Raw genomic sequence first — 16,381 nt, 5'->3', positions numbered from 1 at the left:
AAGATGATTGAGGGCGTTATTAGGGCTACGCTAACAGGTTATTGTAGTGCGCCGGCGAACGCACAAAAGACTGCGCTGACCTTTCATTACTTAGCCCCGCCCCCCGCCGTCCATCCGTCACCGAGAGGCCGCGACCGCGAACGTCGCCGACGCCGCCGACGCCATCCATCACTTTCACGACCCAGGGGGGCGGGGCCAAGCGATCATGTGACAAGATAGACACAAAAGCAACAATGAAGGCAGATATGAGCCTGGAGAACCCCCCTAACCCCACCCCTCCAAGCGCCCACAGACACACACACACACACGCACGCACACAATGGCCAACAGGTGCCACACTCGCTAACCGCTAACCCCTAACAGGTGGTAACCAAAAAAAAAAGATTTTACACATCCTCAAAATCAAGCTTTAAACAGAAGAAACAACATTTTGACGGAATAAATAATTGAATGATTGCATAAAATGATTTATCATTCATTACTCTGAAGTATTTTTGAACCCATTCATGCTTTTTAAATAACTTTTCCCCACCCTACACAAATGTCCATGTTTTATGTAAATCATCCTAAATCTAACTATTTTCAAATGTTGTATTGCAATTTTCTATTTCTTATTGAATGCAAAAATAATCAATAGATAAACACAGCAATATGAGCATGTTTTTTACTTGTATGACTTTGAAGTTTTGATATTTGACGTCATTGACGTCAAAATGTTGCAGTTAAGTGGGAGGAGGTGCTGTCGACGTCATGTCTAACCCTTCAAATGGAATTCAAAGAACACCTTCAGAATAAAGGATTTAATATTCCCTTTTCATGGCCGTGACCTGATGAGGTCAGTAGAGCGTCAATCGAAGTTCAAACTTTACGTTATTATTATTACTATTATTTTTATGATCCGCAGCATTATGTTCAACGTTGCTCTCACTTTATTTCTAAATTGATTTGGTGGGGAGTGAATGTGAATATAAAAATGAATCAACACTTCAGCAATGTTTTTTGGGGAGCGTGAAATGGCCCATAGTTTATCCCTAATAAGTATATTTAATTTTGAAAAATAATCTTAACTGGCAAAATTGTGTAATAATGATAATGATAATAACCATATACAGTAATCTAAGGCACAGTGGCGCAGACACGATTTTTCGGATTAATTCGAATTTAAATCATGATATTTGATCATGTTAATAATCATATTTAAGAACAATGATGATAATGTTAGTCGTAGTAAAGACTGTTTATTGAGTGAAAGTGCTGACGTTACATGAATTAAATTAAATTGAATCACGTGTTGCGTCCACGTGTCTGTACACTCATAAGAATAATTGTCGTAATAACAATAATCCTCGTCATAGTAATCATCATGATAATAATAATAAAAGAGGGCCTGTGTGTTTCTATTTACAGTCCCAAAAGTATTTACAAGTCAAACGAAAAGAAAAAGTTTTTGTTTGTTTGTTTTTTTAGGAGGAGGAGGAGGATGAAGCGCCTCGTTCGGACGCGTGCACGACGACGAGCGCGTGCTTATGGAGGAGGCCGTTGAGGTGGGATGGGTCATGTTGGTGGTGGTGGTGCGGGGGTTGGTCAGGGTCCAAGGGTTTGTCGTAGTCGTCGTCGTCCTCATCGTCCTCCAAGTCCGTGCTGACCTTTAATCTTTCCGTCTGCGAGTCCTGCTTCTGCTTGGCCGAGGCCATCTCGGCCGCGTGCTTTTTCCGCCATTTTGTGCGACGGTTCTGGAACCACACCTGGCACACACACGCGCACACACACACACACACCTTTTTTTTATTATTATCGTCATTATTGAAGAAAAACATGGAGTCTTTCAGTTTTGGTCACAAATATTCAGCTGGAACCAAATCGCCAACCCGCCATCTCTTCAACAGCATCTTTCCTTCGGTGTTACCATAGTACCAAAAACACACACACACACACACACACGCGAGCGCATATCCATACAATGCACACAACCACACAAAGGAACTATTGTCATTGTTATTATGATTATTATTAGCATGGCTAATAGTTATCATTATATATTATTATTGCATAATTGGACTGTAGTGCGACCACGACACCAAAACACGTATCCTCATTTGCACAATCATAATTCTAAATCTGATAAATATTTTGACATTCTTAATTTATGATGACATTTCAGATCCTCAGGTTAAATGAGGACACTCTATGATATGGAATTATGTTTTTGTTTTGTTTTTTGCGTGTGGCGCTTACCTTGACCTGGCTCTCGGTCATCCCCAGAGAAAAAGCGAGTCGCGCTCGTTCGGGTCCCGCCAAGTATTTGGTTTGTTCAAAAGTTTTTTCCAGAGCAAAAATTTGCTGTCCGGAGAAAGTTGGCCGCGTGTGTTTGCGCTTGCCGTCTTTGCCGTCCACCACCACACAACTCTGCTCTGAAACGTTAAAAAAAAAGAACACGAAAAAAATCATCATGATCATCATCATCATTCTCATCAGTGAAATATTTACCCCCGCCGCCCCGCGGAGATCAACGGCATTATTATAAGGATGGATGTGCAGCATCATCAATAACAAACTTTTGATTTACTCCAAAACAGAACAACGTAGTATTATTCATATTTGTAAAAAAAAATTAAAATTGGTCTTTTACCACATGATCATTCTTGTCGCTATTAATCATGAAAAGTATTTCTTGCTTTTGTCCTCCAATAACAAAAATCTCAATTTCCAAACCTTGAAATAAGTACACATTTTTAAATCCATCGTTGTCATTAGGATGATGATGATGATGATGACGATCATCATGTGAACAAGTGTTTCCTATCATCATCGTCATTGTCAATGTCCACATTTTCATCCAGCACAATGCTCTGGTGTCCAAAAGTTATCATGATGAAGAAACATTTAAAACAGCTATTTTGAGCACCAGCACCACCACCTTTATGGTTTATTATTATGAAGAATAATAATACACAATTTAACAACTTTTCACGACCATCGCCATCATTGTCACTTTCCTTTCAGCAGCCCTCAAACAAATCTGAATTAATAAAACACATTAGCTATTTCCTAACTTTGTCGTTTTATTAGGACTAATTATTAACGATCATCATCACTACAATTTTAAAATAACATTTTGATATTCATCATCACTTTCCTTTTTTTTCCCGAGAACAACGTACACGTGTCCCCTTAAACACACTTTCTTTTTTTGGGGGGGGGGGGTTATCATAAAAATAATGGCGTAAAAAAGATTTTCAGTTTCCGTTATAATTAAGAACAAGAAAAATAACGAAATGTACTTATTAATTAATTTGGTCATCATTTGGAATTCAACATTAGAATAACGACTTGCATTTTTATTATCATTTGTAATGTAGCTTTCGGGAAACATTAATACACGATGAATTAAAGAGAAAATATGAGTGTACTCAATATATTGAATTTGGTCGTAAATTATTATAATGAGAGTTTAAAATGTTCGAAACAGTCCTGTTTAAACTATTCATAAAGGATAGAATGAGAACACTCAAAAAGTATATAATAATAAAAATAATAATAACAACAATAATAATAAAAAGAGACAATGCGCAAGTAGAGGCAAGACTCACGGGGCGAGCACGCGAAGCGCGCGTCCCTCCAGTGCGGCCCCTGCATGACCCCCGGCCAGAAGATGGGTGTCCTGCCGGGCAGGTCGCTCAGTGGCTTGGGGTACCGGACCATGGCAGCGGCGGCCGCGGCGGCTGCTGCGGCGGCGGCCGCGGGCGAGAAGTAGAGTCCGGCCGAGGGCGGCTGAGGTGTAGGTGGCGGCGGTGGACTGAGGCTGCTGAAACGCGGCGGCAGGGCGCTCAGGACCCCCAGGGCGGCCGAGGAAGGTGCCGCGCTGGGCCGGTTGAGGATGTCGTTGATGCCGTGGGGCGTCGCCGACGAGCACAGCTGCGGCGAGCCCAGGCCGGTCGACTTGAGGCCCGGCGACGACGCCGCCGCCATGCCGCCCGGGTTGGGGGAGGTGGTGGCCGGTGAAGCGCACGACGAGGCGGCTGCGGGCGCCCCGGCGGAGGGCAGCGGGTAGGCCGGGTACTGGGACTGGGACTGGGACTGGCACCGGGACCGGGGCCGGGGCTGTGGGGTCTGCACGTCGGCTGCCATACTGTGCAGGGCCGCCAGCGGGGGGGTGAGGCGAGGAGGCGAGAAGCCGCCGAGGCGGCATGAGGTGTCCTGCATCCCGGGACTCGCCGCGAACATCACCCGCTCCCTGCCTGCGCCGACGACGGGGGCAAAGTCTGCCCGCGCCCCGGCCCGCTGCGCGAGCGACCGCCGCGGCTCGGGGTGGGGGGGGGGGGGTGTAGTGGTGGTGGGGCGGAGAGGAGCAGGAGAACGCAGAAGAGGAGATGAGGCCTCCTTCAACAAGTTGGGAAAGTGACGTCCTGGAGCCTCCCAGGGGCGGAGGGGAGGGGGACGAAGCGGCGAGGAGGGGACCTACTTCTTACGCTCCTCCGCGCTGATTGGACCGCCTCCACCTGACGTCACGTGATACAATCAGCATCAGTATCGTGATCACTATCAGCATTGACTTAAGTCATTAAGCAGACAAGCGGAAACTCATTACTGGTGGGACCGGGGGACATTCAAAATAAAAGTTAATAACATGATGTACTTCCTTCCAATGGAAAGTTATTTGGCTCTATAAAGTCACTGTAGAACGGCTAAAGGTCATCAAGTCACTGTTTAGAACACTTTTTCAAAACGAAAATCACCAGGTCAGGAAATGGCCGGTTTCTTTCAAAATAAATGTCATAACAGGACGCGTTTCCTTTTATATGAATGTCATCAAAGTAGAGGCTTATTTCAAAATAAGGTTATCAATATTGGCTGAGCTTGTTTCAAACTAACAACTTTGAAGTCTTTATACGCAATGTTTCCTCCAAAGTGAAATTCTTTCAATCATTGTGTCGGGCATGCTTCCTTCAAAAAAGTTTCATCGGGTGACTTGGATGGCTTTCCTTCAGAATTAAAAGTCAAGTCTTCACAGGCATAGTCTTATTCAAAATAAAAGTTGTTGCAGGTCATGCTTCGTGCAAAGTCAAACTTTTCAGGTCATTACACTGAACTGGAGTCGCCCCCAGGTGACTTTGTACGAGTGACACCTTGGACAGACAGGCTCCCTTCAAGTGGACAGTATGTAACGTTGTACGTCGACGGCAACGAATGTGAAGTTGGATGGAAATAATTTGCTGCGCTCACGTTTCTTCGCCATTGTGATGCAGCAGCGCCGCCTGGTGTCCACGTGCTGTCACTACATCTTTCCAGGCATCCGAAATCATCCTCGTTCTTCTTTGGTGGTTGTTGGGTGGACAGACCGTGAGCGGACCATGCAGCGAACTCAAAGTCGTTCAGTTCAAAAAGTGACACTACTGGAAAATATCAGGACAAGTCATCCGTCATTGGTCTATTAGATTATTATGTTGTTTAGAAAGCGTTGTGAATTCTCATTTCTATGCTGAAGTCAAAATCAACATTTCATTTAGACTCTTTCGGTGGTTTTCATGTTCAACTCATTTTAGGACACACTTCAAAATAAAAATCACAGGACCATTATTTTCATCAAAAGATTACATGACGATTTTCCTTCAAGTAAGAGTCTGATAATTATAGGATTACTGTCCTTCAAATTAAAAGCCGTACAATTATTATGGAATGACTTTCCTTCAATATAAACGTTCCCAAGTCATAACAGGACAGGATGAATTACCTTCACATTTGAAGTCATCATAGAACATAAAATAAGTCAAGTCCAACATGAATGAAAGCATTATGCGACAGGAACCCTTCAAGTCAAAACAGGTTGACTTTCCCTCAGAATAAGTTATAAAGTTATGACAGTGTTTTATTCCCTCGTTGTAAAAGGATGGTGACGACGGAGGACGTGGTCAAAAATGTTAAATGTTTCTCTCAAAATCAATCCATCAAAGTATGACATTTGCTTCAGAATAAGTCTCGACATTGCATGTTCCTTTCATGTGTGCAGTGAACCCGCTTTCACATTTCCACCACAATTAAGCTGAAGTCAAGTCAATATTTTCATTCATTGATTGCCCCACTCACCGGCTTTACATATGAGACAACTGGCTTTGTCTATTTGCAAACCCCAGACCCAAAATCCTTCAACTTCTTGTGGTTGGAGTCCATGGAAGCGTTTTAATACGTTTGACACTAACCGTACAACGTCACAATGACATCACCACACAGCAGGAAGATCAGCGGAAAAGTGCTTCAGGGGCCGGTGACTTTTTTTTTTCTTTCCTCCAAAAGCTTGCAAGAAAAACTCGATTTGACTGGACAAAATGGACAAGCACAAGAACTTGGTGGCAAGAAGGTTCTCTATTTATTGCAAGTTACTCGCGTGACATCAACTTTTGCTTCTTCAGCTTCTTCTGGGACACCTGAAGAGACACACACACACACACACGCGTTAACACACCAGGTGTTATGACATCATCACTTGTCAGTTGCCGTGGTGTTGGTCAGATCTTTCGAGTGTTTTCATTGGTTGATCCAAAGGTGTCCTAAGTAGTCATCACGGCAACACAACAGCGCCACCTTGACTTACTTTTTCTTACAGAGATTAAAGTAAAAATCTACCCCCCCAGAAAATGTTTATTTTGACTAGCTTTTTTTTAACATCCAGTTAGTGCTAATCAGCTTGAAATGTATGTTATTTTTTTAAAAAATGCTTCATTTTACATTTTCTTTTAATATGCAGTTAATCTGTCCACCATGCAAGAGTAATATAAAATAAATGCATTTAAAATGATCCCTGAAAATCCATGTATAATCTTGAAAAACACGACGGGCATCGTAAGTCAAGGCAGCGCCGCAGCAAACGGAGCATCCACTTGGTGGCGCCGGCGGGCTAACCTTCTTCTTCTGCGCCACCTCCTCCTCGGGCTTGGGGACGATCTGCTCCTTCTCGGTGAGGATCATCTCGATGTGGCACGGCGAGCTCATGTAGGGGTTAATGCGGCCGTGGGCGCGGTACGTGCGTCGCCTCATCTTGGGCGCCTTGTTCACCTGGATGTGCTCAATCACCAGCGAGTCCACGTCCAGACCCTGCGCACACACCCCGCGACATCACCACCTTTGCTCGCTGCGACCCATTTTCAGAAAGTCCACATCGACTAACTGCTGACGTCACTGACAGGCAAGTAACTAACATCTGAAGTAACTGTAACAGTCAAGGAGCCACTCAAGTAACAGTACCTCGAAGTTGCAAAATGCATACATTACTCTACCAGCCTACTTAGCCTTTCAAGAAGGACATGCTGTTGCCACGACAACCAACCTTGAGCTCAGCATTGCTCTCAGCGTTCTTGAGCATGTGCAGCAGGAACTCGGCGCTCTTCTTGGGCCACCGGCCTTGTGTCCAACCGAACTGTTTGGCCTGAATGCGAAAATAAAATACGTAACTAAATCATGAAATCGCAACACTCGACTGGATGCGCGTGGACGGGCGGCCGCTCAGACACGAGTTTTGTTTCATGGTGAATCCAAAGGTGTCCTAAGAAGGTCATCACAGCGGCCGCCGTCACTGCGTAGCCCACACCTCACTTACCTGAGCGCACCTGCCCACACCGCCGTTGTAACGTCTGAACGGGACGCACTGATGTTTGACTATGACATCCCGCAGGTACTTGTTGGCCTTACGGATGTGCATGCCTTTGATAGCTTGAGCGGTCTCGCGCGTATTCTGCAACACATTACAAAAAAATCTTCGGTCAACTCAAGTCCCTGACCGTAGTCATGTTAGTGAAAGCAGTGCACTTTTAATTATTTGAGGCACTGCCGTGATTAGGATTGAGACGCTGGGAGGGGGATTGCCCAGATTTAATGTCGGGTCTCACCTTGAAGTGGACTCGCAAGTTGGATCCCCTCGACTTGCATGCTAGGAGACAAAAAGTGCCGTAAACAAAGAGTTTGTTTTATTTTGAAGGTATGCAGGTAAATGATTTTGAAGGCGCTCAGCCATCACAGTTGTTTTCATGGGAATCCAAAGGTGTCCTAAGGAGTCATCAGCGCGCCTGTCTCACTTGGAGGAAATGGGGAAAAGAAACAAATACTCACACTTGGTGGGGTTCTCGGGGTCCAGAGAGTAGCGGACCATTTTCAGACTTCTGGAGGAAAAAAGGGACAAACCGGGTCAATCACTTCCGCCATCCACTCAGCAGCACAGTTACCCTGTAGTGCGGGTAAACGACTTTCATCGACTTGGCAAACGTTTTAGCACAAGACGCACAATAGAGAACAATGTTCCTTTCCTAAAACGTCGTACGGTAGCGCAGAGAAGCTTCAAAGGAAGCTTAACCGGTTACATGGAACGTGGACGAAATCAATCGAGTGCGGAGGCAGCCAACATGGCGGCCCTTCACGAAATTATAACTTTACAGCCACAATTGTAACATTTTACACAAAATTAGGACGCCAAATGGTGCGTTTGCGTCTTGTAAACAAACCGAGACATTTTACAAGAAAGGATGTAGCCAATTTTCCGAAGATTTAAGATGGATTGAGTGACAACTCAGTGGCTAGCCGTCCTTACCGAAGAGACCGCGACGGGAAGAGGAAGAGGCGGAGCCACAGCTAGGCTCTTGTGCGCCACTTAATTGGCAGCGCACCCTGGCGGCTGGAGGACAACACAACTTCGAACTTCTTTGACTATATGAGTGTGACAAACAATGAATCATACTCGTTTTAAAATAGGACGTAGGTTATTTATTTTTGTGTGAATAATGTTGTCGAATAAGGACGTGGAATATTTGACACTGCTGAGCATTTACTATCAGATGCAACTGGCCTAAATTGACAAGTTACCTACATTTAGGGGTGCCACCTTACAGATCTGGAAATAAGGCTCACTCACTGGTCGCGGCAAAACCACCCAGGCGAAAGAAATTTGTGGGTTTGGCTCCTCCAAACCCGAAAATGCATAGACGCACATGTATTTTTTAATATAAACAGACTTCCTGCACTGCACCAATATTAAAAAAAAAAATACTATACAGTAATATACGGTATATATATGTTTCCATAGTTTGTTGCCATGTGTCTTGAAAAACATGAACATTTGAGTCAGTGAAGTGGTGATTGAGTTATTTATTTCTTATTTTATTCATGTGCCTCTCTTTGCCTTGTGTAGAAAAATAAAGGTTTTATTTACATGAAAATGCGAGTCGCAGTTTGATGATGTCGTCGTCCATCAGGGGACCCCCAGAGTCTGTCAAATGCGTTGCCACGGTAACAAGATTATATCTTGTTGACGCCAGACACACACAAAATCAAATTATTGCAACTTTGCTCATCTTTGGACACAAAACGTGATGACTGATTGATGGATCGATTGACAGCTAGCTGAAGAATAAATAGACGCATCGCATTGTGGGGGGCGGCAAGCCTCATCAAGCGCATCCGGAATGGATCCAATCATATCCGAGCATGTTTTCAGCAGTCCAACATGCTTATGTGGCCTTCCTGAGAAACCACTCCCAAGGCCTTCCAGCAAACCAGCAAGCTGAAATCGACACAAAATGAACATGTGATAAAGTGCAGACTAAGAAATATGATGTGACCACTCGGTAAATACACTAACAAACATTAGCCAGAGCAGTGGAAATGCTAACAAATCGATGTTTGCTCTCCTGACAACATAATTAATGCATTGGGAAATACACTCCAAACGTTCGCAAACACAAACTGTTGTTGAAAATTGCTGTCGGGTTACTCAGAATGCCCCCAAAAATAGTGCCGGAGCATTTCAAATGCAACCATCATGTTGTCGAGAACTAACTGCTTTAAATGCTTTTTTTGCTTCTAAGATGCATCTTCATATTCCTTTATTTTTAAAAACGTGTTTAATATTTCATTCATCTTTTATTTCCTTGAAGAAAAAAAAAACTCTTTTTTTAAAAATGATTAATTGTTTTGCTTTTGTTTTGACCATGTTAACATGATGTTAACCAACACTGCTAACGGCTAGCATCGCTAAGTAACATGCAAATTGTACCAGGGTGTGTCAGCGAAGGGGGTCTCTTGGGTGCGAGCCAGAGTCACTTTGGGCAAATCACGGTGGGCGTGGGTGTTGTCGGGGGCGTGTCTGTGGGCGTGGGCGGGTAGACCAAAGCCACATTCACTCGCTCGGAAGAATTCTTGGGACAAGTCAGCTCGCTCACGCCTTCCGGACGTCGCTGTGACAGAAGCTCTCCTGAAATGCGTATACATGCATACACGGGGTCATAAAGTGCCTGTATGTGTGTACTTCTGCATGTATGGCTACATATGAGCATGTAAGTGTTTGTGTGTGAGTGAGCAACATGTTTGACATGATCAAGACAACAGACATCATTAATCACATGACCTCACGGACGCACACGTGAGCTGCATGGCAACACATTAAAAACCGGCTGTGCATGTGTGCACGTGACACGTAAATCCAGCATGCGTGTGTGTGTGCGTGTGTGTGTGTGTGTTGGGGGATCAAGGCATGTTGCTGTAACAGGATTGACTTGCCATCAATGACACGTGGCTACTATTTATTTGAACTATTGTTCTCATTTACGCCTTCCCTAATGTTTACAGTGGCTCTAAAAAAAGTCTACCAACCCCTGTGTGTGTGTGTGTGTGTGTGTGTGTGCGAAATGCCATTCTTAGTTGATTTTTTTGGGTGGTCATGGCCGAGCAGCTGAAAAATGAATGGTGGGCCGCAAATGGCCCTCAGGCCGTAGTTTGGAAACTGGCAGTATATGGAGTATGAGCGGCAAGATTAAGAAAAAAAGTGACAATAAGCATTTGTGTAATAAAGTCAACTACAATTGGCAAACGATGGGATCATCTTAGCTAGCTGAGTCATTCGGTTCTTACCAGGGAAGGCATGTGGGCTGCCCGAGCCTCTTCGCAGGCACTTAGCGCAGATGATGTGCTTGTGGTAGAGCAGACCAGGCCAGTCCTCGAGGAGGGCGTCCAGCTCGCGCAGCAATGGCATGACGGCTTGCCATGCCGTCCACATGTTGGGTAGCGCGGCGCGGCTGCTGACCGACAGGGTGCCAGCCTGCAGCCTCCCCGTCGAGGGCCGGTGGCTGATGACCACCGGGACTTTGCCTCGGTACGCCCGGATGCGGTGCCGGTCGTCCAACCTCTGGACCACGTGTCTGTTGATCCGGGCGGAAAAGCGGGCAAAGAGCCCGGGCGGGAACAGGAAGGGAAAGCTGTACCGGATCTGCAGCTGCTCTGCGGTGAAAGGCGGACTCGGCGGAACCCAGACCCTGTTGGGCTCAGTCTCTGAGCTCCTGTTGGGTTCTATCTCAAAGCTGATGTCGGATTCAGTCTCTGAGGTCCCGTCGGCTTCCGCCTCCTTGACGTCAACGTGTCCGGGGAACTTGTACCAGAGCTCGGTGCCACCTTTCAAGGGCTTGCCTGCGCGGGGTTTGTTGACGCAGTAGCAGACGCCCATTTTGTCCAGGAGCTCCAAGATCATGTCCACGTCCTGTCGTGTCTGGATGAGAGGCCGCATCAGCTGGAGGATGGCGGAGGACGGGAGGATGCCGTGGCTATGGAAAGCATCCAAGTGACGCTGGAGCTGGGCTGCCACGAGCTTCTCGGCTTCCTCGTCAACCTGCCGGGACTCCTCCTCCGCCGCCGCCGCCCCCGTTGCGGCCGAGCCGTCTCTTTGGAAGAAAACATTGATGATGGCGAGGAAGCGTGGTGGATTGTGAAAGACGTAGTCCTTCAGGGCGGGGCTGTCCTCCAAGTGCAGCAGCATCCCGCTCCGGTGCAAGTAGGACAGGGCGCTTTGCAGGTGCTCCTCCGTCAGCCCCACCTGATGGCCCAGACGTGCCGAGTCGCGCCGGGTCAACCACAATTTTTCTGACTTGAGGTGCAGCTCCTCCAGCGTCTGCCACGACCTGGGCAACACCCGGTACAGGTCGGGGAAGATGTCCGGGTGCTGGGCCACGGATGTCAGTTTCTCCCTGAGGTGCCGGATATCAGTCCGGTCGGTCCGCGCGCAGCCGACGCTCAGCAAGGGGGACAGAATCTGCAACCGCCTGTCCAGAAGAGACCGCACCCGAGCCTTTTTCCGCCGCAGGTTCGTGTCGGAGACGGCGTAAAATGAGGCGTGGGGATGGGAGGCGCGCACGGAGTACCCCTGCTGCAACGCCTGCTCCACCTTCAGCGCTAAACTCTGAAGAACTTGGACGTCCCTCCTCTGCTGCAAACCGACCTGACGATGGATGTCCAACTTCTTCTCTTCCAGCTCCGCCTCCCCGCACAGATCGGCGTGCGTGCCCACCAACAGTACCACAGCTTGGGGCACCTTGGCACCGAGCAGGTGCAGGAAGTAGCCTACATGGGTGTAGAAGTTGCACGGGGAATAGGCTTGGAGATTGACCACCAGGATGTAGAGCGCAGACGGGGACAAGAAGAAGGGCTTCACCGGGTCCAGGTTCTGCTTTCCGGACAAGTCGTACACCAGGAAGCCCAGGCCGCCCTCGCTCAGCGAGCTGGTGATTTGGATTCCTTCGCTTGGGTGTTGGCCTTTGCTCTCGCTCAGCAGGCTCCGCCGCAGTCGGGTCTTCCCGGCGTCGTTCAGTCCGAGCAGGACCAGTTTGAGTCTGGGCCTGGCTTCGAGCTGCGAGTGGGGCGAGTTCTGCTGATAGGCAGCGATGTGCGGGATGCCCTTCATGCACACTTCGTATGGAGGCTGGACCAGTGGGTTGTCCTTCACCTTCCAGATGTTTACCTTGGACAGCTTTCCAAAGTTGTCGGGAAGGACGGCAATTTGGTTGCCCTGGAGAACCAGCTCCTCAAGCTTCGCCAGGTCCACCAATGACTCAGGCAGGTACGCAATCTCATTGTTGTCCAGCCAAAGATTGGCCAGGTTCTGCAAGCGTCCGATTTCTTGAGGGACCCGAGTCAGTTTGTTCCTGCTCAGGTAGAGTTCCTCCAGCCCCGAAATGTCCAGAAGAACTTCGGGGAAATCCGTGAGCTGGTTGGAGGACAAATTGACCATTTTGAGAGTTTGCAGGCTGCCAAAAGCTTCCGGCAGCGTAGCCAGGTGGTTCCCATCCAGCATTAGGCTCTCCAGCTTCTGCAGGTGGCAGAAAGTGTCGGGTAAGAACCTTAAGTGGAGGCTGCTCAGCCACAATATCTTGATACTCTTCAGCTTCACCACATCCTCTGGCAAAATTTCAAACTTGTTTCCAGAACAGTCCAGTTCTTCCAAGTCGGCCAGCGCCAGGATCTCAGGAGGGAACCTGCTCAGTTTGTTGTGGTCCACGTCCAGCGTGCGTAGCCTGGCGAGGCCGCAGAAGGACGCGGGCATATCATGGAGGTCGTTGAAGCTGACGTCCAGTTCCTCCAGAAACTCCAACGCGGCGATGTGCTCGGGTAACTGCTGAATGCTGTTGTGACTGACACTCAGTTTCTTCAGCGTGCTCAGTCGGCCCAGGCCCTCCGCCACAGCCCGTAGTCGGTTGTGGCTGAGGTCCAACTCCACCAGCTGCCTCAGCTCGAATACGGCGCACGGCACGGTGGAGAAGTGATTCCTGCGCAGCACTAGCACACGCAGGTTGTTGAGACTGGATGCCAGGCCTTCGGGTAGCTCTTGCAGGAGGTTGTTGCCCAGGTTCAGAGCCTCCACGTGGGACAGGTCCGCATCTTTGGGATAGGGGGGCAGCTGGCGCAGGTCGCTGCGCAGCTTCCTGGAGCGGAGGGCGGCGTCCCGCCACAGCTGGGCCGCCTTAACATTGTTCTCCAGGGGGGGTGGCCCGTCTCCTCGCCTTTGCTCACCCTCCCCCTCCACCCAGTCCTTGTTTTTTTCATTCAGAGTCCTCATGGGTTGCCCCTCATCTCCCGAACCTCCGCGCGAGTAGCCTGCTGACGGGAAACGGGGACGCCTAGAGAGAGAAGGAGGCGGGGCTTCATGGCCGCCGTGGCGCTGATGTTTGGCGGCGGTCACGGAAGGAGAAAAAGAAAACGAAGAACGACGAAGCTGAGGGTCCGCGTCGGCGTCGGCGTCGACATGGCGCAGGGCGGCTGAGACGCGTTCCGACTAGGGTACTCCTCCTCTTCTTCTCTTCCTCCGTCTCTCTTCCTGCTGCTGCGGAGAAAGTGAGGAAGTCGTCGTCATCATCCCCGCCCCGCCTGCAGGAGGAGGAGACAAGGAAAGTCTACTTCCTGTTTACATATTTTGATTCGACATCATCCGCAGTTTTTTCGTTTTTTAAATTTATTTTGGTGCAAAAAAATCGACGTGCAAAAAAATCGAAGCCGCTACATAAACATTGATTTCATACCCTTTATATGACTTATTTTCCATTTCAGTTCATCTTACATCACTTTTACTGATAATATCTACTTCATATTTGCGCATTTTAATTCTTTATTCCAATTCCACATTTTTGTATTTCTCAGTACGCGACGTATACTTATCACGTGTCATTGACGTCTTTATGAACTTTGAACAAATTCTAATTGTGTGTCCTCTTCACGACTTCATGTTATCTCAAACTTTTCAGTTGAATACGATTTTCACGACTTTTACTGAACGTAATTCGACCACTTGAATGAGGAGGCATGAAAAACGTCACATTATAACTTTATACCACGGCAAATGCAGTTATGTAATGTGCCCACAGAAAACATACTGTGATTTACTGCATCCCTCTCGTGGTCTTCGCGTGTCATTGTCGATCAAAAGTAGGAAATGACGTCACCTGGGAGTCATTGTTGGTTTTTCAACAATTCGAAGGATCTTCGGCTGCAGTTTGAGCGTGGTGGTGTTGAGAAGATAGTGTACATTTGCGCAGCCAAGCTACCTCCACATTAAACGTGACTATAACGCTTTCCATTTTGCAATCCATTTGTCACAGCTGGCTATGACTATCAAAACAGTTATTTTGAATGAAGCCCATGTCTGAGTGGTTTATATATCTGTCAAACCTTGCGCAACAGTCTGAATTATTTCCTTCGTGTGAAACGCTCCCTTCTTTACTTGATGCACGCTTCAACATAATTTGTCAACATCACTACGAATAAACTTGGAGATCATTCAGAAGCAATAACTTCAAAAGTTTTATTTGCAACAAGTAAAAACAATAAGGAAAATATAACCGTGGACAATCCCGTGGACTTCCTCCAACACATTTAAAAGAGCTCGTCTTTATTATCAAAAAAGCTTTTCGTTCACTTAAAACATTCAACATGTTTTATTTAAAAGACCACACAAATGTCACGTGATGACATCACCTAGCAGCGTTTTGGATTTCAATTCATCCGTGTTTGTTCTTCATGTCGAAAAACATGTCGGTGACCTCTGCCCTTCTGCTCAGGTTGCAGCCCCCTTCAGTAGTAAGGTCCCACATTCTCATATCTGGCATAGCTGGGCCACTCTGGGAGGATTCCGTGTCCGCAGGTGAGGCTGCCGAAGGCGTCCAAGTGAATGCCCAAGTCGAACTGGCTATCGCCGTCCCGGCGCCGCTTGTCCTTGGACCAGAGGATGCGGTAGTTGTGCCCGTGGTTGCTGTCCCAGTACTCCGCGCCGGCCACCTGGTAGCAGACGGCGAACTCCACGTGGCGGTGGGGGGACAGTAGTCGGGGCAGGGCCAGGCTGAAGCAGAATGTGTCGCTGTACGCGCTCGGGTACGAGTCCTTGACGTAGGCGCACTCCACGTCCGAGTGGCTCTCCCAAGAGTCGAAGGTGACACGCAGCCGCACGCGCTTCTCGAAGGACAAGTTCTTGACCTTAACTGTCCCCGCCAGGGTCCGCTCCTTCAGCACGCAGTTCTCCAGGCACACGCACTTCCTGTCCAGACTCTGGCGGAACAGGACGTAGTCGGACGCCGGCTGGGTAAAATCCAGGACCAGCTCGTCGTTGTCATCGTCCCGGTTGGATGGCATGAGGCGGACGCTGGGGGGAATGTGGATGGCGTCCTTGAACTGGGAGAAGACCTTGACCCGAGTGAGGGGCAGGCCTCGATGGTCCGCGAAAGTCACCTGCTTCTTGGTCTTCTTGGAGGTGAGCTCATGGCAGCTGGAGGCGGAGCTCCGGTCTTGGGGGCTTCTCCGGTAGGCAAAGTCCTCCTGTGACAGGAAGAGGGGCAGTGCCATGTCCGTCGGCATCTTGACAGCGCGTTGCCTGGCGCCTTAGCTTAGCATCACCCTGAGAAACAAACGGGGTCAAAAAAAAAAAAGCCCTTTTTGTGTGACCTTTCATAACATGAACTTTGATGAGATAACTTCTTTTGTTTCACAAGTGGGGACATTTGCATCATTTCAGCAGTGATAGTGGAGACAGGAACTTACCCCCCCCCCCCGACCCCATACATGTTACTCAAATGTTTTAAATTTAAAATAA

General features: G+C 47.8%; 4 protein-coding genes and 3 non-coding genes across 7 annotated transcripts; all 7 read right to left on the bottom strand.

Moving 5' to 3' along the window:
• Positions 1–1,286: 1,286 nt before the first annotated feature.
• nkx6-1 (NK6 homeobox 1) lies at positions 1,287–4,236 on the bottom strand. Its single transcript, XM_086135260.1, has 3 exons — positions 3,591–4,236; positions 2,236–2,411; positions 1,287–1,745 (listed from the first exon to the last, which is right to left on the bottom strand). The coding sequence occupies exons 1-3, from the start codon at positions 4,222–4,224 to the stop codon at positions 1,464–1,466; spliced, it is 1,092 nt and encodes a 363-aa protein (XP_085991386.1). The 5' UTR covers positions 4,225–4,236; the 3' UTR covers positions 1,287–1,463.
• Positions 4,237–6,341: 2,105 nt separating this feature from the next.
• rpl17 (ribosomal protein L17) lies at positions 6,342–8,628 on the bottom strand. The gene is made up of 7 exons (XM_086135758.1): positions 8,576–8,628; positions 8,101–8,150; positions 7,881–7,921; positions 7,592–7,726; positions 7,322–7,420; positions 6,898–7,089; positions 6,342–6,422 (listed from the first exon to the last, which is right to left on the bottom strand). The coding sequence occupies exons 2-7, from the start codon at positions 8,138–8,140 to the stop codon at positions 6,375–6,377; spliced, it is 555 nt and encodes a 184-aa protein (XP_085991884.1). The 5' UTR covers positions 8,141–8,150; positions 8,576–8,628; the 3' UTR covers positions 6,342–6,374.
• LOC147191872 (small nucleolar RNA SNORD58) lies at positions 6,499–6,565 on the bottom strand. Its single transcript, XR_015103610.1, has one exon. It is a non-coding gene; the product is annotated as a small nucleolar RNA SNORD58 (small nucleolar RNA).
• Positions 7,493–7,558, bottom strand: LOC147191871 (small nucleolar RNA SNORD58). The gene has a single exon (XR_015103608.1). It is a non-coding gene; the product is annotated as a small nucleolar RNA SNORD58 (small nucleolar RNA).
• On the bottom strand, positions 7,993–8,057 carry LOC147191870 (small nucleolar RNA SNORD58). The gene has a single exon (XR_015103609.1). It is a non-coding gene; the product is annotated as a small nucleolar RNA SNORD58 (small nucleolar RNA).
• A 486-nt stretch (positions 8,629–9,114) lies between the features above and the next one.
• mfhas1 (multifunctional ROCO family signaling regulator 1) lies at positions 9,115–14,132 on the bottom strand. Its single transcript, XM_086135543.1, has 3 exons — positions 10,891–14,132; positions 10,037–10,234; positions 9,115–9,544 (listed from the first exon to the last, which is right to left on the bottom strand). The coding sequence occupies exons 1-2, from the start codon at positions 13,859–13,861 to the stop codon at positions 10,080–10,082; spliced, it is 3,126 nt and encodes a 1,041-aa protein (XP_085991669.1). The 5' UTR covers positions 13,862–14,132; the 3' UTR covers positions 9,115–9,544; positions 10,037–10,079.
• A 954-nt stretch (positions 14,133–15,086) lies between these two features.
• ppp1r3b (protein phosphatase 1, regulatory subunit 3B) lies at positions 15,087–16,146 on the bottom strand. The gene has a single exon (XM_086135548.1). The coding sequence runs from the start codon at positions 16,144–16,146 to the stop codon at positions 15,370–15,372; it is 777 nt and encodes a 258-aa protein (XP_085991674.1). The 3' UTR covers positions 15,087–15,369.
• Between the last annotated feature and the right edge of the window lie 235 nt (positions 16,147–16,381).

This window comes from Hippocampus guttulatus, chromosome 17, assembly GCF_054856545.1.
Source record: "Hippocampus guttulatus isolate MCC_2025c chromosome 17, RoL_Hgut_1.0, whole genome shotgun sequence".
NCBI lineage: Eukaryota > Metazoa > Chordata > Actinopteri > Syngnathiformes > Syngnathidae > Hippocampus > Hippocampus guttulatus.
Note: the sequence above shows the minus strand (reverse complement) of the source record. Positions and strands in the feature narration are given on the sequence as shown.

What these genes read in the sequence shown, in the direction of transcription:
- rpl17 (XM_086135758.1), bottom strand. Translation starts at nt 8,140, where the DNA reads ATGGTCCGCTACTCTCTGGACCCCGAGAACCCCACCAAGT. An exon ending in ACTTGCGAGTCCACTTCAAG is followed by an intron (nt 7,727 to 7,880) that starts GTGAGACCCGAC and finishes AATGTGTTGCAG; the next exon opens with AATACGCGCGAGACCGCTCA. An exon ending in AGGTGGCGCAGAAGAAGAAG is followed by an intron (nt 6,423 to 6,897) that starts GTTAGCCCGCCG and finishes GTGTCTCTTCAG; the next exon opens with GTGTCCCAGAAGAAGCTGAA.
- ppp1r3b (XM_086135548.1), bottom strand. Translation starts at nt 16,146, where the DNA reads ATGCCGACGGACATGGCACTGCCCCTCTTCCTGTCACAGGAGGACTTT.
- nkx6-1 (XM_086135260.1), bottom strand. Translation starts at nt 4,224, where the DNA reads ATGTTCGCGGCGAGTCCCGGGATGCAGGACACCTCATGCCGCCTCGGC. An exon ending in GCGCTTCGCGTGCTCGCCCC is followed by an intron (nt 2,412 to 3,590) that starts GTGAGTCTTGCC and finishes TTAACGTTTCAG; the next exon opens with AGCAGAGTTGTGTGGTGGTG. An exon ending in TGACCGAGAGCCAGGTCAAG is followed by an intron (nt 1,746 to 2,235) that starts GTAAGCGCCACA and finishes TGTGTGTGCCAG; the next exon opens with GTGTGGTTCCAGAACCGTCG.
- mfhas1 (XM_086135543.1), bottom strand. Translation starts at nt 13,861, where the DNA reads ATGAGGACTCTGAATGAAAAAAACAAGGACTGGGTGGAGGGGGAGGGT. An exon ending in CAGCCCACATGCCTTCCCTG is followed by an intron (nt 10,235 to 10,890) that starts GTAAGAACCGAA and finishes TACGCATTTCAG; the next exon opens with GAGAGCTTCTGTCACAGCGA.